General features: G+C 36.5%; 4 protein-coding genes across 8 annotated transcripts; 3 read left to right on the top strand and 1 right to left on the bottom strand.

Annotated features, from left to right (window-relative positions):
• The first annotated feature begins 3,631 nt into the window (after nucleotides 1-3,631).
• Nucleotides 3,632-6,683, top strand: LOC111787158 (protein UPSTREAM OF FLC-like). 2 transcript variants are annotated; one of them, XM_023667278.1, is made up of 5 exons: nucleotides 3,632-4,036; nucleotides 4,147-4,216; nucleotides 4,306-5,157; nucleotides 5,912-6,143; nucleotides 6,641-6,683. In XM_023667278.1, exons 1-4 carry the CDS (start codon nucleotides 3,814-3,816, stop codon nucleotides 6,123-6,125), a joined length of 1,359 nt encoding a protein of 452 aa, XP_023523046.1. In that variant the 5' UTR covers nucleotides 3,632-3,813; the 3' UTR covers nucleotides 6,126-6,143; nucleotides 6,641-6,683. The 2 variants fall into 2 exon arrangements, with proteins under 2 accessions (XP_023523046.1, XP_023523042.1); XM_023667274.1 differs by lacking the exon at nucleotides 6,641-6,683 and having other exon boundaries at nucleotides 5,912-6,610.
• Nucleotides 6,684-7,643: 960 nt separating this feature from the next.
• Nucleotides 7,644-12,307, top strand: LOC111787262 (protein ALP1-like). 4 transcript variants are annotated; one of them, XM_023667335.1, is made up of 3 exons: nucleotides 7,644-7,970; nucleotides 11,046-11,646; nucleotides 11,750-12,307. In XM_023667335.1, exons 1-3 carry the CDS (start codon nucleotides 7,835-7,837, stop codon nucleotides 12,180-12,182), a joined length of 1,170 nt encoding a protein of 389 aa, XP_023523103.1. In that variant the 5' UTR covers nucleotides 7,644-7,834; the 3' UTR covers nucleotides 12,183-12,307. The 4 variants fall into 4 exon arrangements, with proteins under 4 accessions (XP_023523103.1, XP_023523112.1, XP_023523108.1 ...); XM_023667344.1 differs by lacking the exon at nucleotides 7,644-7,970 and adding an exon at nucleotides 8,574-8,898 and having other exon boundaries at nucleotides 11,046-11,686; nucleotides 11,790-12,307; XM_023667340.1 differs by lacking the exon at nucleotides 7,644-7,970 and adding an exon at nucleotides 8,575-8,898 and having other exon boundaries at nucleotides 11,046-11,731; nucleotides 11,835-12,307.
• Nucleotides 12,308-13,871: 1,564 nt separating this feature from the next.
• Nucleotides 13,872-14,455, top strand: LOC111788472 (zinc finger protein ZAT12-like). The gene is made up of 2 exons (XM_023668807.1): nucleotides 13,872-13,968; nucleotides 14,055-14,455. The coding sequence occupies exons 1-2, from the start codon at nucleotides 13,872-13,874 to the stop codon at nucleotides 14,453-14,455; spliced, it is 498 nt and encodes a 165-aa protein (XP_023524575.1).
• A 2,473-nt stretch (nucleotides 14,456-16,928) lies between these two features.
• LOC111787455 (40S ribosomal protein S15a-1-like) lies at nucleotides 16,929-18,322 on the bottom strand. Its single transcript, XM_023667423.1, has 4 exons — nucleotides 18,241-18,322; nucleotides 17,733-17,880; nucleotides 17,480-17,640; nucleotides 16,929-17,230 (listed from the first exon to the last, which is right to left on the bottom strand). The coding sequence occupies exons 2-4, from the start codon at nucleotides 17,863-17,865 to the stop codon at nucleotides 17,132-17,134; spliced, it is 393 nt and encodes a 130-aa protein (XP_023523191.1). The 5' UTR covers nucleotides 17,866-17,880; nucleotides 18,241-18,322; the 3' UTR covers nucleotides 16,929-17,131.
• Nucleotides 18,323-18,559: the final 237 nt, after the last annotated feature.

The following is an 18,559-nucleotide window of genomic DNA, read 5'->3' on the forward strand; positions in this document are numbered from 1 at the left end:
TAATTACGTTCATTGCTAAGGAGGAGAGTTTTTAGGCCAACTGGCCTAGGCCCAAAGGTCAAGCTCCATGTAAAGAGATATCCAAGATGCTATGCCTCTTCTCCCTGGCTGATCATGAACATCAAATCAAGAGTAAAGCTATTAAAATTAATACACAGATGCTATTAACTGCTCCTTTTGGTGATCATTCTTCTTAGATGGCTGCTATGCTTACAACACCTAACTATTCTCCACCAGCTTACCAACAGCTTTGCCAACCAAGTCCAAACCCAACCAACTAGTCGCCTCGTCTCAAACAACATAGTTACATAACACTATAAACCAAATCAATAGAGCTATAACATTACACTGGAAGAACACTCTAACAGTCCAGACCCACCCTTAGTAGATACGAGCACTAAAGCAACAATCTAAATAACGCTATTGTTTTGGATCAAAATTGTCGGATGGAGCTCGTTTTTATTGCTTAATGGACACTTTGGTTTGAAATAGCAAGGTGTGAACACTCGATTCTCCTCGAGAAGTGAAGATTTAGTGTTTAGGTGGTTTGTGGACAGTACAACCTCGGTAGGTGTTCATAAAAAACCGGGGTGTTAAAGGCCATGACGATGATGATTGGTTACTTTATGAGCTGTTTTAGTCAACCTTTTGGTACACCAAAAATTAAGCGCCATTTGGTCAACCCAACTGGTTTGAATTTTTTTGAACTAAAAATGTGTTTTTTAAAAACAATCTCAAAATCACCCTCCTTTTCACCTTTTTGCTTTTCTTTTTTCTTTTAATTAAAAAAAAGGGCCTTTTAATATTAGTTCCCTCCAATATTTCACTTATTTCTAATAATATTTGAGGATAATAAATATTAAATAATTTAAGCCGTGCTTTCTCTACACGTTAAACGCCCTCTATACACATCGAACACCCGACATATGCATCAGCTGCCCAAGTTTACAAAGGCTCGTCAGATCATCTATTGAATATTTTTAAATACTCATCTTTTCAATAATATTTTTTTAGATAAATGCAAAAAATTAATATATGATCCTATTACATACAAAATCACATTATTTATTTTTCACAAGTTTATATTCTAGTTTTTTATTTTTCATGGAAAACTTATTACTAATATTAGTTTTTGCACGACTTTTATTAATTATGTTTATTTAAATTTATTCAACCGTGAAGTACAACATTTTGAATTAATTTTTTTTTAAACAAAAGTTTTAAAAGAAATTTAAAACATGTATCTATCTATATATATATATATATATTTAAATACAGTCCCACTTTTTTTGTTTCTAACAATACCTCAAGTCAACTGCAAGTATAATTGTCAAAGGAAAATTGAATTTTGAACAAAAAGAAATTAAAAAGGAAGAAAAAAGAATTAACGTCTCTCTTTTTCAGGATGCTTTAGCAAAAGACTACTAAAAAGAAAAAGAACAAAAAGGTCAAATTAATTAATTAATTATATATATATATATATATACTCTTAAAAAAAATCATATTAATGTAATTAATTGTTATTTATTTTCTTCAAAGTAATCGTGAGGATGTACGAGGCGAGAGTCGTATATTGATTAAGCTATGTTTTCGATTTTTTTTTTTTTTTTTAATAGTTCAAATGGTGTTTATATTTTCTAAATTAATTTGTATTTTATTTTATTTTTAATTATAATAAATATCATTTTTCTCAATTTTTTGTCTGAGTTAAATATTAAGTTTATGCAAAATTTTATAGTGTAATGATCTAGTCGACATAGAGTTATTATTTGTCTATATGGGTGCAATAATCAATATATTAATTTATATAGTTATTAACATTTTATATAATTTTAAAAGTAACAATTATAAGAAATATTATATTTAGGTCGTACCCAAATTCTTGTTTTTTTGTTTTTTTTTTTCTTTAATTGTGTCTTAATTCAGCATTAAAATTAAAATATTAAATGAATTAATTTTTTGTTTTTTAGAAAAAAGGGGGGGAAAGAGAGAGGGTGTGGGCACGTGAGGAGGAGGGACGGTGCTTTGAAATTGACATTTGACTTCTAAAATTCAATTAAAACAATTAAATTAAATTAAGAGATTAGTCCTCATTTTTCAAACCTTGTCAGAAAAATCGTGAATGTCTGACTTTTTTATTTGTTTGTTTTTTTTAATTAAATTAAATCATTTTTTGTCCGCGCGAACTCCGCTATTGTTGTATTCAAATTTTAGGTGTGACGAAATTTCAATATGGTATATATAACTTATATTTGAAGAACAAAATGCTTATTAAATCAACCTTAAAAAAGAGACAGAAAAGACTCATTTTCCAACTTGTTGAGATATAATATTTAGAGAATATATTAGTTATAAAATATATATTAGATATATGTTAGTATTTTTGTATTTATAATTTGATTTGTAATATATTTTATTTTATTCTCGTTTATATTTTAGTTGTTTGTAGATATTAGTTAATAGCTGGTATCCTATTTAAAGGTTATGAATATGAATAGGAATACATATCTTCCATTCCAATTCTATTTCTCATTCTCAACACAATTTCACTCCATAAACATCTTTTTCTTTTTTGAAAAAATTTTGGACCAAAATTTTAGGTTGGCGTGATCGAGCAACTCAAATAAAATTTATAATCTGACCATTTAACCCAACTCAACAGGATGTCTTTTCTTTTAATTGTTTAAAGAATTCTACTTAAGTTAATAACTAAAATTTTGGAAAAATCTTATGGACCAAAAATTTAGGTAGGCTTGATTTGGGCAGCTCAAATAAAATTCACAATAATCCAACCCAACTCAACCCATTCCAATGAGTTGTCTTTTCTTTTAATTATTTACAAAATTATACATTAACCAAAATCTTATAAAATTTATCAAACATTTAGGGGTCACAACGGTAACCGTCCAAACTCATGGCTATCAGATGTTGTTTAAACTTTTCTTTCTGGGTTTCCCTCCATGTTTTAAAACACGTTAGTGGGCAAAAGTTTTCATACCCTTTTAAGGAATGTTTAGTTCCCATCTCCAAACGATGTGAAATCTCACATTTCACCCCCCCCCTCCAATCGATCGATGTGAGATCTCACAATTCATCTCCCTCCGAACCCCAACATCATTCATTTCTCTAATCGATGTGGGATCTCATGACAACACATTACCAATATCAGTTACAAACATCAAATATTATTAATCTTCAAAATAATCTTAAAAGGTACATGAGTTGGGTTGAGTTGGGTTGAGTTAGATTGTAACCTTATTTTCGAGTTAGACGAATCAACCCAATAAAAAAAATTGATCCACAGAGCGACTCAATGTTCAATTTTTCCAAAATTTAACTCAACTTTATTTTGATCGACTACATTTGTTTGTTGATTGCTGGTGGTGGACGAGTAATACCTCAGAATTCTTCCTCGTTTTACCTTCCTTCTTAGGATCCCTTTCCTTAAACTTGTTTTTGACTTTCTTCTTACGTTATTAACATATTACCTTAAAAGGAGAAGATGAAGAAAGAAGAAAAAAAAAAGAAAAATAAATAAATAAATAAATAAATAAATATAGTTGTAATTGAGAGGGAAAAAAATAATAATAATAAAAAAGGATTAAATTTGGAGTGAGAGGAAACACACGGCATTTGGAGTCCTGAAATCAAAACGGAGGGGTTTTGTTGCGTAGCTGTTTGTCCGCCGTATCTCCCCGTTCGGTTTTTGAATTCCTTCGTTTCTCTCCTTCGTTTCTCTCCTTCGTTCTCCCGTTTCTATAAAACTCCGACGACTCCTTCACCACCCCTCCATTCTCCTTCACTCTCTCCAAAATGGCGGTCGCTTCCAGACCCACACTTACGGACCTTCAAATCCCCAAGCTATGGAAGCACCACAGAGACATTAGTCCTGAACGCACCAAGGTCTGGACTGAGCCCAAGCTCCGCTCCGACAGAAGGGTTCCGGTCGTTTACTATCTCTCCAGAAATGGCCACCTCGAACACCCTCATTTCATGGAGGTTCCTCTTTCCTCCTCCGAAGGCCTTTATCTCAGAGGTTCCAAATCCTTCTCTCCCATGGCCTTTATTTCCGATTTCCTTCCTTCGTTATTGTTTTTTTTTTTTTTTTTTTACTTTTGTCTCTTTGGAAATGTTTCTGTTCTTCAGATGTTATTAACCGTCTTAATCTTCTTCGAGGAAATGGTATGGCGAGTGCTTATTCTTGGTCATCGAAAAGGTGAGTTCAATGGCGGTTTTCGTTTTTCTGGTTCAATTTGTGGTTTCTTTGATTCTGAATCTGATTTCTAGGGTTTGAATTTGTTTTAGGAGCTACAAGAATGGTTTCGTGTGGCATGATTTGTCTGAGAATGATTTCATTTATCCATTGCATGGTAAAGAGTATGTTCTGAAAGGATCGGAGCTTCTTCATTCTTCCTTAGATAGCCGAGTTCAAGGCTCCGTGTCTTCGAGATCTTTGAGGCCTCCAGAGATTCATAAACTCGTCGGCGAAGAGTCCGATTCTCCGATTCTCTCTCGTCGGCTTAACCAGTCGTGGAGCTCCGTCGACTTCCATGAGTATAAAGTCTACAAGACGGATTCGAGCTCCGACTCGTCGGCCAAAGCTGCCGCTGCCGATGCTTCGACACAGACCGACGAGAAGCACCGGCGGAGAAGACGAGTGGGGAGGGAAGAAGAGAAGGAAGAAAAAGAAATAGAGGAGGTCAATGGTGAATCAAACTCTACGCCGAGTACAGAGCTCAGTAGAGAAGAAATATCTCCTCCACCGTCGGATTATAGCCCCGAAACTCTCGAATCTCTGATGAAAGCCGACGGGCGTTTGATCATTTCCGAAGCCGTAAACACGAATCGGACGACGGAAAGTTTTCCGAGTGGGAGGATGAAGGCATCGGCGGTTCTGATGCAATTAATCTCCTGTGGATCGATCTCGTTCAAGGACTGTGGAGCAACATCAATGGAGGGTCAAGAGTTCTCACTCTGTAAATCCAGAGTGCCTCGCGGAGATGGGAAAGAAGGAGCAGGGACATCGACCGGCATTGTAGGTTTCTCGGGGGTAAGATTAGAAGACAAGGAATATTTCAGTGGAAGCCTAATTGAAACTCAGAAAGTTAAGGAGGCTCCAATGGCTCTGAAGCGGTCATCCTCTTACAATGCAGATAGGTAAGATCTCTGGTTCCTTTGATTACTTTTCGAGTCTGAATTTTCTTGTTGATTCTCTGCCTGAGGCTGATGGGCAACCATTGGATTTGGCTGTAAGATTCGTACGGAATTGGGAAAAAGAAAAGTAGACTGAAATCAACTTTCATTTTGTTTGTAGCGCTGCAATAGTGATGAACCCTTTTGAATTGTTTGTTTCCTAATCTAACAAAACAGGAACTGTAGATTGCAGATTGCCCTCCTTTCTAGCTTCATTCATTCATTCATTCCATAGTTCGCAGATGATTTGAAAATTCTGAGAATTCCCTCTATCTATCTGTTTGTTTAATGATCCAAGTAGGATTAGGATATTGAATTGCAGGGCTCTTAGTTATATTTGGGACTGCCCTCCATCTGTTTGATTATATGTCCNTCTGTTTGTTTAATGATCCAAGTAGGATTAGGATATTGAATTGTAGAGCTCTTAGTTATATTTGGGACTGCCTTCCATCTGTTTGATTATCTCTCAAAGAGAAGACAATTTGAAGAATAACTCTGTTGCCCATTTGTCTGGGACAGAGAGCCTAGCTCGCTTTGACAACCCCACATGGGGTTTTTTCCGCTTCCTTTTTGCCGCTTGCTTTGTAGCATCATTGTATACTTGTTTATAAAACATTCCATAAACTAGATTGCATTGTCATTGTGCATAAACTAGATTGCATTGTCATTGTGAATGATTGGGGCATGGTAGAAACTGATGAATTCATCTAAATTTCAGGGGGTCACAGATGCAACTCTCCGAGAAGGAGATCGACCAAGGACGACGTGCAAAATGCATACCAAGAAAGCACAAGGGAACAAGCCAGGCAACAAAGAAAGAGAGCAACAGCATGATCACCAGCAGCAGCAGCAATAGTGAACATGGAAGCAAAAGAATTGACAATGAACAAACAATGAGAGATCTCAGAGATAGATTAGACATCCATCTATGAAGTAAACACAACTCAACTCAAAAGGCACCCATCCAACGCACAAGCCTCTATATTGAATGGCATTGGAGTGAACAAACAAGGGGTGATGAAAAGAGGTATTAATCTCGAATTTGGCACAACTTTTGTTGGATTATGGGTCCTGTTTTGAAGCAAGAGAAGAATAGAATAGAATAGAAGAGAGGGTGATCGTCACGGGTCACGAAAAGACGTGAGTTCTTCTTGAGTTGTAAATTGGGGGAATGCATTGTAATTGCATTATTATTGTCATTTACCCCACACAAGTGCCCAGTTTTTGCAGCAAAATAGAAGAGTCGTGGAGCAGCAGAGGAGAGGGGGGGCAGTTTCTTCTCTGCTGCTTCATGGCTCCATTATCAACGCCTCTCAGCCTCTCCCGCCCCCTTCGATTGTGACGTTTCGCTAAATATTTGAATGTTGAGCCCAAGAAAAAAGCAAAAAAAGCAAAGTATAAATGTCCAAAAAACTCAATAATTTCCAGGTAAGTCAGGGGCTTCATGCAAAACTTCCAAAAACTGAGGAAAACAACAAAACACCTCTAAATGTCTTCTCTTTTTTTTTCTCTCTCTCTCTCTCTCTGCATATCAACCTATTTCCCATTAAGAAATGAATTTTTTTTTAATGATCTTTCATTTACAAAGTAAAAATTACACCCATTATTAAAGCTGTATAGATGTATGCATATATATTATTCAACCACATGCTTTAATAAATTCAATTCATTAATGATTGAAACTCAAAACTATAGTGCACGTGGAACAATAAATGTATAAAATTATTGATATTCATGTATTCTCAATTAATAAAATCATCTCTAAAATTTTAAAAATGATTAAAAAAAATATAGAACACGTTAACTTAATTTTGAAAACTAGCAGTAATATGTTTTTTTTATTCTGTAGACTCTGTATGTATCAATGTTAAGATATAATATTTAGAAAATATGTTATAATAATTAATTATGAAATATATCTGAGATAATCATTAATATTTTATTTTAGAATTTGATTAATAGTATATTTTATCTTATTCTCAAGATTTAGTTAAATCATTAATATTTTATTTTAGAATTTGATTAGTAGTATATTTTATCTTATCCTCAAGGTTTAATTAGTTTATATTTTTTGTTTAACGATGATACTTTTAATCTCACTTCTATTTCTCATTTTTTACGATCAAACTTATACTCATAATTTATCTATTAAAACTCATGATTTAAATCATTCAATTCAATAAAAATATGGTAAGATTTGTGGACAAAATGTGAAGATACAATAAACTATTAAAATTTGATGAAGAAGTATTGTAATGTTAAATTAACAGAAGTTGAATGAAATGATAGGAACAACCTTATAATTCCCAATTTGAAACCCATTGAATAGAATAGGTGAGAGGATTTATGAACATCTCCGCCGTCAGATTTGTGTAGTAGCAAAATACATCCCCTTCAGCTCATTCGCGAGCCAACCCCCTCTCTCATGGACCCAAAACGCATTGATTTTGAGTGAGTTTTGGCAATTCAAAGTGCGGCCCGATCTTTATCCACTGCATGTGCCACAAAACCCAACTCCTGCTTTGCTTTTACCAAATTTGAAGAATCCGTGTGCGATTTTCGGGAATATTATGTGTCCTCTTTACTGATGGCTCCTCAGCTTCATCCGTAGTATTCTCTCGCTTTTCCCTCGCTGTGGCTAATGGGTCCAATCAGAGGGTCGAGAAAGAAGAAGAAATTAGAGAGAAAGCTCGATGCCAATGCCAGTACTGCTTCAGATTCCTCTGAAAAGGACGACGCCCTTGATTGGTGGGACGATTTCTCTAGAAGAACCATTGGTATTTTGTTTCTATCTTTTCCTTTTAATTTCTTGATTTCTTCCCGAGTTCTTGCTCGATGCATTTGGGCGCAATAACATACCCATCGGTTCTGTTTACAAGATTTTCCTCTAATCATTTAACCTTTTGAAACAACTGATTTGAACTCGGTTGACTTACGTTGACACTGCCGCTTGCGTAGGGTAGTTTACTGATTCTGCTACTTTGATTGTGTAAAGACGCATGAACTCGTGTTTATCGTTTGTATGCATCGATGAGTTTCTGTGGTGATTCTGTTTCAGGATTTGGATCTGTTTTCTGTGATGCTAATGCTTGGGATTTGAAACGAGGCCTTGTGTGTGAGTTTGATGTGTTAGTGTTGAATTTATGAAGGGCTTTGATTATGNTTTGATGAAGAAGTATTGTAATGTTAAATTAACAGAAGTTGAATGAAATGATAGGAACAACCTTATAATTCCCAATTTGAAACCCATTGAATAGAATAGGTGAGAGGATTTATGAACATCTCCGCCGTCAGATTTGTGTAGTAGCAAAATACATCCCCTTCAGCTCATTCGCGAGCCAACCCCCTCTCTCATGGACCCAAAACGCATTGATTTTGAGTGAGTTTTGGCAATTCAAAGTGCGGCCCGATCTTTATCCACTGCATGTGCCACAAAACCCAACTCCTGCTTTGCTTTTACCAAATTTGAAGAATCCGTGTGCGATTTTCGGGAATATTATGTGTCCTCTTTACTGATGGCTCCTCAGCTTCATCCGTAGTATTCTCTCGCTTTTCCCTCGCTGTGGCTAATGGGTCCAATCAGAGGGTCGAGAAAGAAGAAGAAATTAGAGAGAAAGCTCGATGCCAATGCCAGTACTGCTTCAGATTCCTCTGAAAAGGACGACGCCCTTGATTGGTGGGACGATTTCTCTAGAAGAACCATTGGTATTTTGTTTCTATCTTTTCTTTTTAATTTCTTGATTTCTTCCCGAGTTCTTGCTCGATGCATTTGGGCGCAATAACATACCCATCGGTTCTGTTTACAACATTTTCCTCTAATCATTTAACCTTTTGAAACAACTGATTTGAACTCGGTTGACTTACGTTGACAGTGCCGCTTGCGTAGGGTAGTTTACTGATTCTGCTACTTTGATTGTGTAAAGACGCATGAACTCGTGTTTATCGTTTGTATGCATCGATGAGTTTCTGTGGTGATTCTGTTTCAGGATTTGGATCTGTTTTCTGTGATGCTAATGCTTGGGATTTGAAACGAGGCCTTGTGTTTGAGTTTGATGTGTTAGTGTTGAATTTATGAAGGGCTTTGATTTTTCTGCTTGATTGTTCCTTTTTATGAGCCATGTGTAGATGATTTAGTTGAGGATAGATCTTCATAGATGCAATTGTGTATGACATAATGTTTGAAATTTCAAAGATGATCATACGCGATTCGGGTTCATCTTGAGTTTTAACTTTATTTTCCTTATGTTATTAGTACGACAAATGTGGGTCGGAATTTGAACTTTCAATGTCGAGCGAAGGAGTATATGCTTATACGATCGAACTATACTCTCGTTGTTCTTAGTTTATTGTCATTTCTCCACAAATTCTACTGCTAGATCTTTGAAAAACAAGGTGGCTACCATATACTAGGATGGGATGGTTATATATTCTTATGCGTGTTCTCGGTTCAAATCTTTCGGTTTGTATCGACGTCCAAGGTCTACTTATATTAGGTTTGCCTCTTTAGGACATACAACAATTCCCTCCACCAAGACTACACTCAGAAGTATGGACAAGAAGCTTGTTTTGGCATCCTTTTCTAATCCTAGAGACTGTAGTGAATTTATGATGTGCATATTCCCCTCTGNCAACAATTCCCTCCACCAAGACTACACTCAGAAGTATGGACAAGAAGCTTGTTTTGGCATCCTTTTCTAATCCTAGAGACTGTAGTGAAGTTATGATATGCATATTCCCCCCTCTCTATCTATGTGAAATCTGATTCTAGAGATTATATTTTGAAGTGTTGAGACAACTATAGTAGAGTAAGACATGATGGACTTATGTAAAGAGGTGAGGGTGGGTCGGAGAGTCGGAAACGAAAATGTGGGTTTTCAGCAGAATCTAGTTATTTAATGAAGCTATATTAATCACTTGGCACGATATACTGTAACAGCTCAAGCCCACCGCTAGTATATATTGTCTNGGGTGGGTCGGAGAGTCGGAAACGAAAATGTGGGTTTTCAGCAGAATCTAGTTATTTAATGAAGCTATATTAATCACTTGGCACGATATACTGTAACAGCTCAAGTCCACCGCTAGTATATATTGTCTTCTTTGGGTTTTCCCTTTCGAGCTTCCCCTCAAGGTTTTTAAAACACGTATGCTAGGGAGAGGTTTCCACACCCTTATAAAGAATGCTCCGACTCCTCCCCAACCTATGTGGGATCTCACAATCCACCCCCCTTCGGGGCCCTGCGTCCTAGCTGGCACTTGTTCCGTTCTCCAATCGATGTAGGACCCTCCCCAATCCACCCCCCTTCAAGGCCCAGCGTCCTTGTTGACACACCCATTCGGGGCTCAGCCTCCTTGCTGGCACATTGCCCGGTGTCTGGCTCTGATCCCATTTGTAACAGCCCAAGTCTACTATTAGCAGATATTGTCCTTTTTGGGTTTTCCCTTTCGGGATTCTACTCAAGGTTTTTAAAACGCGTCTGTTAGGAAGAGGTTTCTACACCCTTAATAAAGAATGCNGTTTTTAAAACGCGTCTGTTAGGAAGAGGTTTCCACACCCTTAATAAAGAATGTTTCGTTCTCCTCCCCAACCGATGTAGGATTTCACATATACATTCTCATTGTTTCGAATGGATTTCAATGTCATTACACGTATACTTCTGTTGTTTATCAATTTCTTGGGTTTTCTATTAAACATATTTGAAACCAATGAATATCCATTTTCATTACAGTGCAAGATGCAAAACTAATCATACTGGACATGAATATCTGGATCTTGTATTTGGTATTTTGGCGACGTGCTCGGTCGTCTAGTTTGATAATATTGGTTACCTTTTCATGGCTCCATTTCCATGCAGGTTTTCATTCTGAATTAGAAGGGTTGGATGGATTCAAATCCATTTTCAAGGTCTCGAGAAAGACTTTTGATTACATATGTTTGCTTGTCAAAGACGACATGACAGCGAAATCCAGTAATTTTACGTTTTTAAATGGTCGGCCATTATCTCTATATGATCAAGTAGCTGTAGCTTTAAGAAGGCTGGGTTCTGGTGATTCATTAGTGACGATCGGGTATTCGTTCGGATTGAACCACTCGACTGTTTCTCAAGTCACATGGCGGTTTGTGGAGTCGATGGAAGTAAGGGGACTCCGCCATCTTCACTGGCCTTCATCCGAAGAAGAAATGGCTCAAGTGAAACTAAAATTTGAGAAAATACAAGGCCTCCCTAACTGTTGTGGTTCAATCGACACCACTCACATCACAATGTGTCTGCCTGTTTTGGATCCTACAAGCAATGTATGGCTTGATGCAGAGAAAAACCACAGCATGGTCTTACAAGTGATCGTCGACACCGAAATGAGGTTTCGAGACATAGTAACTGGATTGCCTGGAAAAATGTCGGATTGGTTAGTTTTTCAGAGTTCGAACTTCCACAAGCTCTGCGAAAAGGGGGAGAGGTTGAACGGGAAGCGGTTAGAGTTCATCAACAGGTCGGAAATCAGAGAATATATAATTGGAGATTCAGGCTATCCCTTACTTCCTNTGCGAAAAGGGGGAGAGGTTGAACGGGAAGCGGTTAGAGTTCATCAACAGGTCGGAAATCAGAGAATACATAATTGGAGATTCGGGCTATCCCTTACTTCCCTATCTTGTCACTCCCTATGATGGAAAAGAACTCCAACCATCAAAAGCCGAGTTTAACAAGCGACACACAGAGACTCGGTTGGTGGTGCAACGAGCCTTAGCTAGCTTGAAAGAAAGATGGAGGATCATTCAGGGAGTGATGTGGAGACCCGATAAACATCGGTTGCCAAGGATCATTCTAGTCTGCTGCTTGCTTCATAACATTATCATTGATGTCGGAGACGAGATGGAGGATGGCAACGTTCCAATGTCTATCGAACACGACGCTGATTACAAACAACAGATTTGTGATGTTTATGACTCAAAGGGTGCATATCTGAGAGATAAATTGTCTTTGCTCTTCATCTAAAAACTAAAGCTTCCTTACCATCTTGACTATTCTTTTACATTTTACAAAGTTTAAATAATGAAGTTAAGCTGTGCCTCTTGTACATACCAATTAATGCTTTAATAGAGTAGTGATTGATGCGTTTATTCAGCTCCCGGTTGGACTGCTGCTAAGTTTCTTCGATGGTTCGGTTGGTTCGATTGGTTCGGTTGGTTCGGTTCATCAATTGACGTTAAATTCCATAAAGCATAGTCCACGATTATGNCGTTTATTCAGCTCCCGGTTGGACTGCTGCTAAGTTTCTTCGATGGTTCGGTTGGTTCGGTTCATCAATTGACGTTAAATTCCATAAAGCATAGTCCACGATTATGATCATTTTCAAATTTATTATACTTTTATGTTCCTACAATTGATTTGAGTTTATGTACTTGTTCTTCAAGTTATGTTGAAAAATCAAAGTACAATTTTGTGGAAAATTATACATTTTTTTTCCTTTAATATCCATTACACAAAAAAAGATTTGACCTTTGATATTCATATTTTTTTAAAAATAATATCAAGATATTTTTGATTTGATCGACTAGTCTCGTGTGCTTTACTAGGTATTGTAATCAGGGTCAACGATTATTTACGTCACGGACAACACGATGAGCTTAACTTCCACTGAAATGTTAAAATCTCTTCGACTCTGCTTTAGTCATTAATTAGCCGATGAGCCAGACCGGTGAAGTCAGTCAAAGAATGGATGAGAAGCATAAATCCCTATAGATCGTTTCACTTTTTGGCAGGAATCGAACCAGCGCTAACAAATCAAGTCACAAGCTTATAGACAGATAGAATTCGACTTTTTGTTGCATCTATGGAGACACGTAAAGAGAGGAACTACACTCCAATCACACCCAAATGCCCAAAAAATGAACATTATTTATTTTTTGGACAATAAAAATGAACAAATAATTCATCTAGAAGATGAGGAATGGTCAAAGCTGGACTAGATTCGTACTCCTCAACTTTGACCCCCTAACTTTGCTCATCTATGCGATGACACATCTAAGTCGGTACAAAATCCCCAAGTTGCCCCTAGTTTAAACCAATATTTACATCCACTGCCACCTTCTCCCTCTCATCTCTCTCCTCACTCACCCAACAATCAAAGGGTTAAATCTGTCATTTCCTTCTCAAAAGTCAACTTTTTTTTCTATAAAGATCTTTCTCACCACTCCATTCCATTCAGCTCGTTCTTTACCCTATTCCAAATTCAATAGTCTCACATTTTTCTTTTCCAATAGTCCGTGACGGTTCGTATAGCTATAAATAAAACCACCAAAGCCTTCGAGATCCGACACGACACGACGCGGGAGGGTTTANTCCCCAAGTTGCCCCTAGTTTAAACCAAGATTTACATCCACTGCCACCTTCTCCGTCTCATCTCTCTCCTCACTCACCCAACAATCAAAGGGTTAAATCTGTCATTTCCTTCTCAAAAGTCAACTTTTTTTGCTATAAAGATCTTTCTCACCCCTCCATTCCATTCAGTTCGTTCTTTACCATATTCCAAATTCAATAGTCTCAATATTTTTCTTTTCCAATCGTTCGTAATCTAGAATTACCTTCAACTCGTATAGCTATAAATAAAACCACCAAAGCCTTTGAGATCCGACACGACACGACGCGGGAGGGTTTTTTATTATTATTATTATTCGGAAACTTATGAAGAGAGAAAGAGAAGGGGGAGAATTTGAAGTTTTGGATATGGTAGATTGCTTAATGTTGCTATCCAGAATGGAGGAGCCACGGCGGAAGAATGGTTTCGCTCCGACGCCGGCGGCGGATTCCGACAAGATTTTTGTGTGTAAAACGTGTAATAGAGNTTTGAAGTTTTGGATATGGTAGATTGCTTAATGTTGCTATCCAAAATGGAGGAGCCACGGCGGAAGAATGGTTTCTCTCCGACGCCGGCGGCTGATTCCGACAAGATTTTTGTGTGTAAAACGTGTAATAGAGAATTCTCATCTTTCCAGGCATTAGGAGGGCATAGAACCAGCCACACGAAGCCCAATTTCAACGCTAACGGCCCACCAACTAAGTCCAAGGCCCATGAATGTCCAATTTGTGGGCTTGATTTCCCGATTGGACAAGCGTTGGGCGGTCACATGAGGCGCCACCGGAACACCGCCGCCGCCGCCGCCGTATTGAAGAAGTCTGATGGCTGTGGGAAAAGGATTTTTGAGTTGGATTTGAACTTGCCGCCATTAGAGAACAATTTGAATTTGAAGTTGCAATTGAGTTTATAGGATATTACTCAATTTTTTTTAATTCATTTTCCCTATGTTTATATTAATGGAGATTTAAATATGATTTAAATAAAATATTTTATTTAAATATATTATTATATATTAAAAAATTATTCAATTGGTTCATTAAATTGCTTATAATAAATTTAATTTGTATTTGTACGTCTAATAAATCTCTAAATTTAAAAATAATAAATTTGAAATTTATGAATGTATATATACCGCTGACATCACCCATTTACTAACCCCTAATTAAAAAATTAAAGTTTTTTTTNTTTTTTTTTTTTTTTTTTTTTTTTTTTTTTTTTTTTTTTTTTTTTTTTTTTTTTTGTTCATATGTCATCAATAATTATTTTATTATTGCATTCTTACATCAACAAATGTGTAGTAAGTACCCATTTATGTAAATTTATTATAATCTTCTTAATTAATTTTTGAAAAAATATTAAAAAGTTTTTTTTTTTTCACGTTTTATTCCCAGACATTCTTCTCTCAGGTATCATAAACAAAACCTTGAACCAAACGCCATTAAAAAAAAATAAAAAAAAAATTATGGGTATAATAAAATATTGGAACTTTTGAGGTAAGGGTACATTAAGGTTTGCAAGGTTTTGTAGATTTGTGAATGTGAGATTAATAGTTAAATATTGGAAAAAGTTAGTAAAAAGTGGAGAGCAAATGGAGCAACTAGTTATTGCTTGAAGCATATGCTTAGGAATACTCTTCTCCCACAACATCAAAACCAACCCTCTCCACCCTCCACCCTCCCATCTCTCCAAAGCTTCCATCTTTCTTGATCTTGTGACACCATCCATCCATGGCTTCCCCCTTCATGTCTCCTCCTCTCTTGCAGGGCAGATTCTCGATGGCTTCTCGGACGTTGGACGACCATGGAGTGAAGAAACGAGAACGTGGGTCTTGACCATTATGCGAATACGGTGGTGCGATCAAGTGCATCGTTTTGGGCAACGAAACCTCTTTGGCATAGTAGGATTGGTTAAACCAATAATGAAATGAATGTGTAGTGAAGAAGCTACCTTTTGTAAGGGATTGGAAGAGAGCTTGGTATTTTGTTGGTTTAATTTGCTCTCTCTTTGTTCTTCTCTTTGAGTAATGTTTTTGGTATGAAATATTTATTGTGGATTAATGATACTTCTACCAAATTTCCTTATAATAATTTACATTAATGAACAACAACATTGTTAAGAAAAAAATAGAAGAAAATGAGCTTTTATTATTATTATTTATTATCATTATTTGATATATTATTTCGATTTTAATTTCTGCTGCTCTAAATTTCAACAATTAAAGGGTTATATATATTATTTGTTTATGGCTCTCCATCATTTTATATAATATTCACATGTAGTTTTGAAAGAAATTTGACTTGAATTTTTTGGGTTGGATATAATTTCTAATTATGATCGTATGCGTTAAAGTTTCACTTAAAGGACTAGAGTGACTCATTCTCGAGGTGGAAACTTCAATTCGAGTCTTGGTTCTTGATTCTCGAGATGGGCTTCAATCAATCTTAATGATCTTCGAGTCCTAAAGTTTCACTTAAAGGGCTAGAGTAACTCATTCTCGAGGTGGAAACTTCACTTCGAGTCTTGGGTCTTGATTCTCGAGATGAGCTTCAATCAATCATAATGATCTTCGAGTCTTGAGTCTTGATTCTTGAGGTGGAAGCTTCAATCAATCTTAATGATCTTAGAGTCTTGAGTCTTGATTCTTGAGGTGGAAGCTTCAATCAATCTTAATGATCTTAGAGTCTTGAGTCTTGATTCTTGAGGTGGAAGCTTCAATCAATCTTAATGATCTTAGAGTCTTGAGTCTTGATTCTTGAGGTGGAAGCTTCAATCAATCTTAATGATCTTAGAGTCTTGAGTCTTGATTCTTGAGGTGGAAGCTTCAATCAATCTTAATGATCTTAGAGTCTTGAGTCTTGATTCTTGAGGTGGAAGCTTCAATCAATCTTAATGATCTTAGAGTCTTGAGTCTTGATTCTTGAGGTGGAAGCTTCAATCAATCTTAATGATCTAAGAGTCTTGGGTCTTGATTCTTGAGATGGAAGCTTCAATCAATCTTAATGGTCTTTTTGAGATGGAAACATGTAAGTTTGTGTGAATTTGATAAAAATATGAGTTTATTGTCCAATTTTGATACAGATTGAAGCATAACTTGTTCTTTATCTCAAAATTTCATTCCAATTTGATTTGGGTTTGGGATTGAATTATAATTACTCCCAAAACTTGTGTAGATTCGACACTAATCTCAACCTAACAAAAAAATATCAGACATTAAAAATAGAATGCTCAATAGGCATTTTAATTAGATAACCACTATCGGTCATTCACATCGGAAACAAAGAATAAAATAAAAGCCACAGCTTTTATAAACCGGCCTGCTCAAACAAAATTTGATAGAACTTCAGAACTTAAATGTAACAGAGAACAAAGTGTCACACTTGAGGGATTCAAAAAGCAATGGTTCTCTTCCAATATAATTTAAAAAAGCCAAAATGTCTTAACCAAAACAATCAAATTATCTTGGAATTAAATTACTGGCAACACAAAATCTAGTTATTACAGGATACGATCTTTCTTTACCGAGAAAATATAGTACTATTTGAAAGCTATGTCAAAATTCCATAATGGGTGTGGCTCAAAACCATGTTCAATAGAAGAAACCAAGGACTTTCCCTCCAACGTTCTTCCTTCTAGCCTCTTCATGATCCATAATTCCCGCAGATGTTGTCAGCACAATGAATCCAAACTGCAGACATGAATTTTATAAATAAGATTACAGAACCATTTGAAGAAGAACTAAGCACTGCTAGTTTAGAGCAATGCAATATGAACTTTGTAGCCATTGGAAATATACGCATCTAATCCATTACATAAGTAGACTGATTCACCCTCTAAAAGATCATCTAAGAGACAAGAATTCCATTACAGGTAAATTTGGAGAGTCAAAACTCTCAAGTATTACGTTTTAGAAAATTAACAGTTTTTGAAAACTAACCTGTCTGGAAGGGAGCAGCCTAGCAGTCCAGCCTTCAATTTCCTTGACACCCACATCAAAACGAGGACTAATAACCCCACACTTGTTCAGCCTACCGTTGAGTTCAACAACAATTTTTCCAGATCTATGATCGTCGACATACTCAAATTCCCCAATATATCCTATGAAAACAAAAATTAATGATAATCAGGACCTCGGGGGAAATTGCTGCCGTGAAGTCAAATCAAAGAGGTGGTGAAGTAAGCAATCAAACCGTGCTTCTGCATAACCATAAGAAACTTGATGATCACTTTAGAGGAAGGCCTGATCATGACCTGTCGTTTCCCCCTCTTCTCTGCATTGTACATGCTCTTAAGAGCGTCGTTCAAGACACTAATTCTCACCATCCTTCCAAATTAAAGCTTCATATGGTTTCCAGATGAAGCAGAGAAAGAGAGGAAAAAAAAAAAAAAAAAACCACAAAAACGTTAAAACCTATCCTTGATCATCGCATCCAAAACATGTCTACGAGAACAAGCAAACCAAAAGCAAAAACTCCAACACATTGAAAATCCGTTGCTAAAATACTACAGTCACTACCAAAAATCCAAACGTAATTGCATTTAAAATCCGCATTCGACAACGAAATGGAGTCCCCATCGACGAACCAGTGATTACAATAACCATTTAATAGTTCAATCAATGCTAAAAGAGACGAACAAGCTCCAAACTGTAGAACAGAGGTCGATCTGAGAGGAGTTGAAGAGATATGAGAGGAGTACCTGGATCACAGAAGGAGGCGTCCGTCAGCTTCAACTATGAACAAAGGGCATTAGGGTTTGAGTCTAAATATGTTTATAAATCCTGGAGATGGAGACCAAAGCCCTCTCTTGGGCCTTAATAATAAACAAATGAGTTGAAACTGGGCCTTCTTTCTTGGGCCTTGATAAAGAGGTGAGTTGAAACTGGGCCTTGATAAACAAATGAGTTGAAATTGGGCCTTCTTTCTTGGGCCGTAAACAAATTAGTTGAAATTGGACCTTCTTTTTTGGGCCTTGATAAACAAATGAGTTGAAATTGGTCCTTCTTTCTTGGGCCGTA

Source organism: Cucurbita pepo, chromosome LG02, assembly GCF_002806865.2.
Source record: "Cucurbita pepo subsp. pepo cultivar mu-cu-16 chromosome LG02, ASM280686v2, whole genome shotgun sequence".
Taxonomy (NCBI): Eukaryota; Viridiplantae; Streptophyta; class Magnoliopsida; order Cucurbitales; family Cucurbitaceae; genus Cucurbita; species Cucurbita pepo.

Coding starts and splice junctions, on each gene's coding strand:
- LOC111788472 (XM_023668807.1), top strand. CDS start 13,872: ATGAAGAGAGAAAGAGAAGGGGGAGAATTTGAAGTTTTGGATATGGTA. Junction 13,969..14,054: donor GGAGCCACGGCGGAAGAATG/GTTTCGCTCCGA, acceptor TGGATATGGTAG/ATTGCTTAATGTTGCTATCC.
- LOC111787455 (XM_023667423.1), bottom strand. CDS start 17,865: ATGGTGAGAATTAGTGTCTTGAACGACGCTCTTAAGAGCATGTACAAT. Junction 17,641..17,732: donor TATGGTTATGCAGAAGCACG/GTTTGATTGCTT, acceptor TTGTTTTCATAG/GATATATTGGGGAATTTGAG. Junction 17,231..17,479: donor GGCTGCTCCCTTCCAGACAG/GTTAGTTTTCAA, acceptor TCATGTCTGCAG/TTTGGATTCATTGTGCTGAC.
- LOC111787158 (XM_023667278.1), top strand. CDS start 3,814: ATGGCGGTCGCTTCCAGACCCACACTTACGGACCTTCAAATCCCCAAG. Junction 4,217..4,305: donor TATTCTTGGTCATCGAAAAG/GTGAGTTCAATG, acceptor AATTTGTTTTAG/GAGCTACAAGAATGGTTTCG. Junction 5,158..5,911: donor TCCTCTTACAATGCAGATAG/GTAAGATCTCTG, acceptor TCTAAATTTCAG/GGGGTCACAGATGCAACTCT.
- LOC111787262 (XM_023667335.1), top strand. CDS start 7,835: ATGGGTCCAATCAGAGGGTCGAGAAAGAAGAAGAAATTAGAGAGAAAG. Junction 7,971..11,045: donor TTTCTCTAGAAGAACCATTG/GTATTTTGTTTC, acceptor ATTTCCATGCAG/GTTTTCATTCTGAATTAGAA. Junction 11,647..11,749: donor CTCTGCGAAAAGGGGGAGAG/GTTGAACGGGAA, acceptor AAAGGGGGAGAG/GTTGAACGGGAAGCGGTTAG.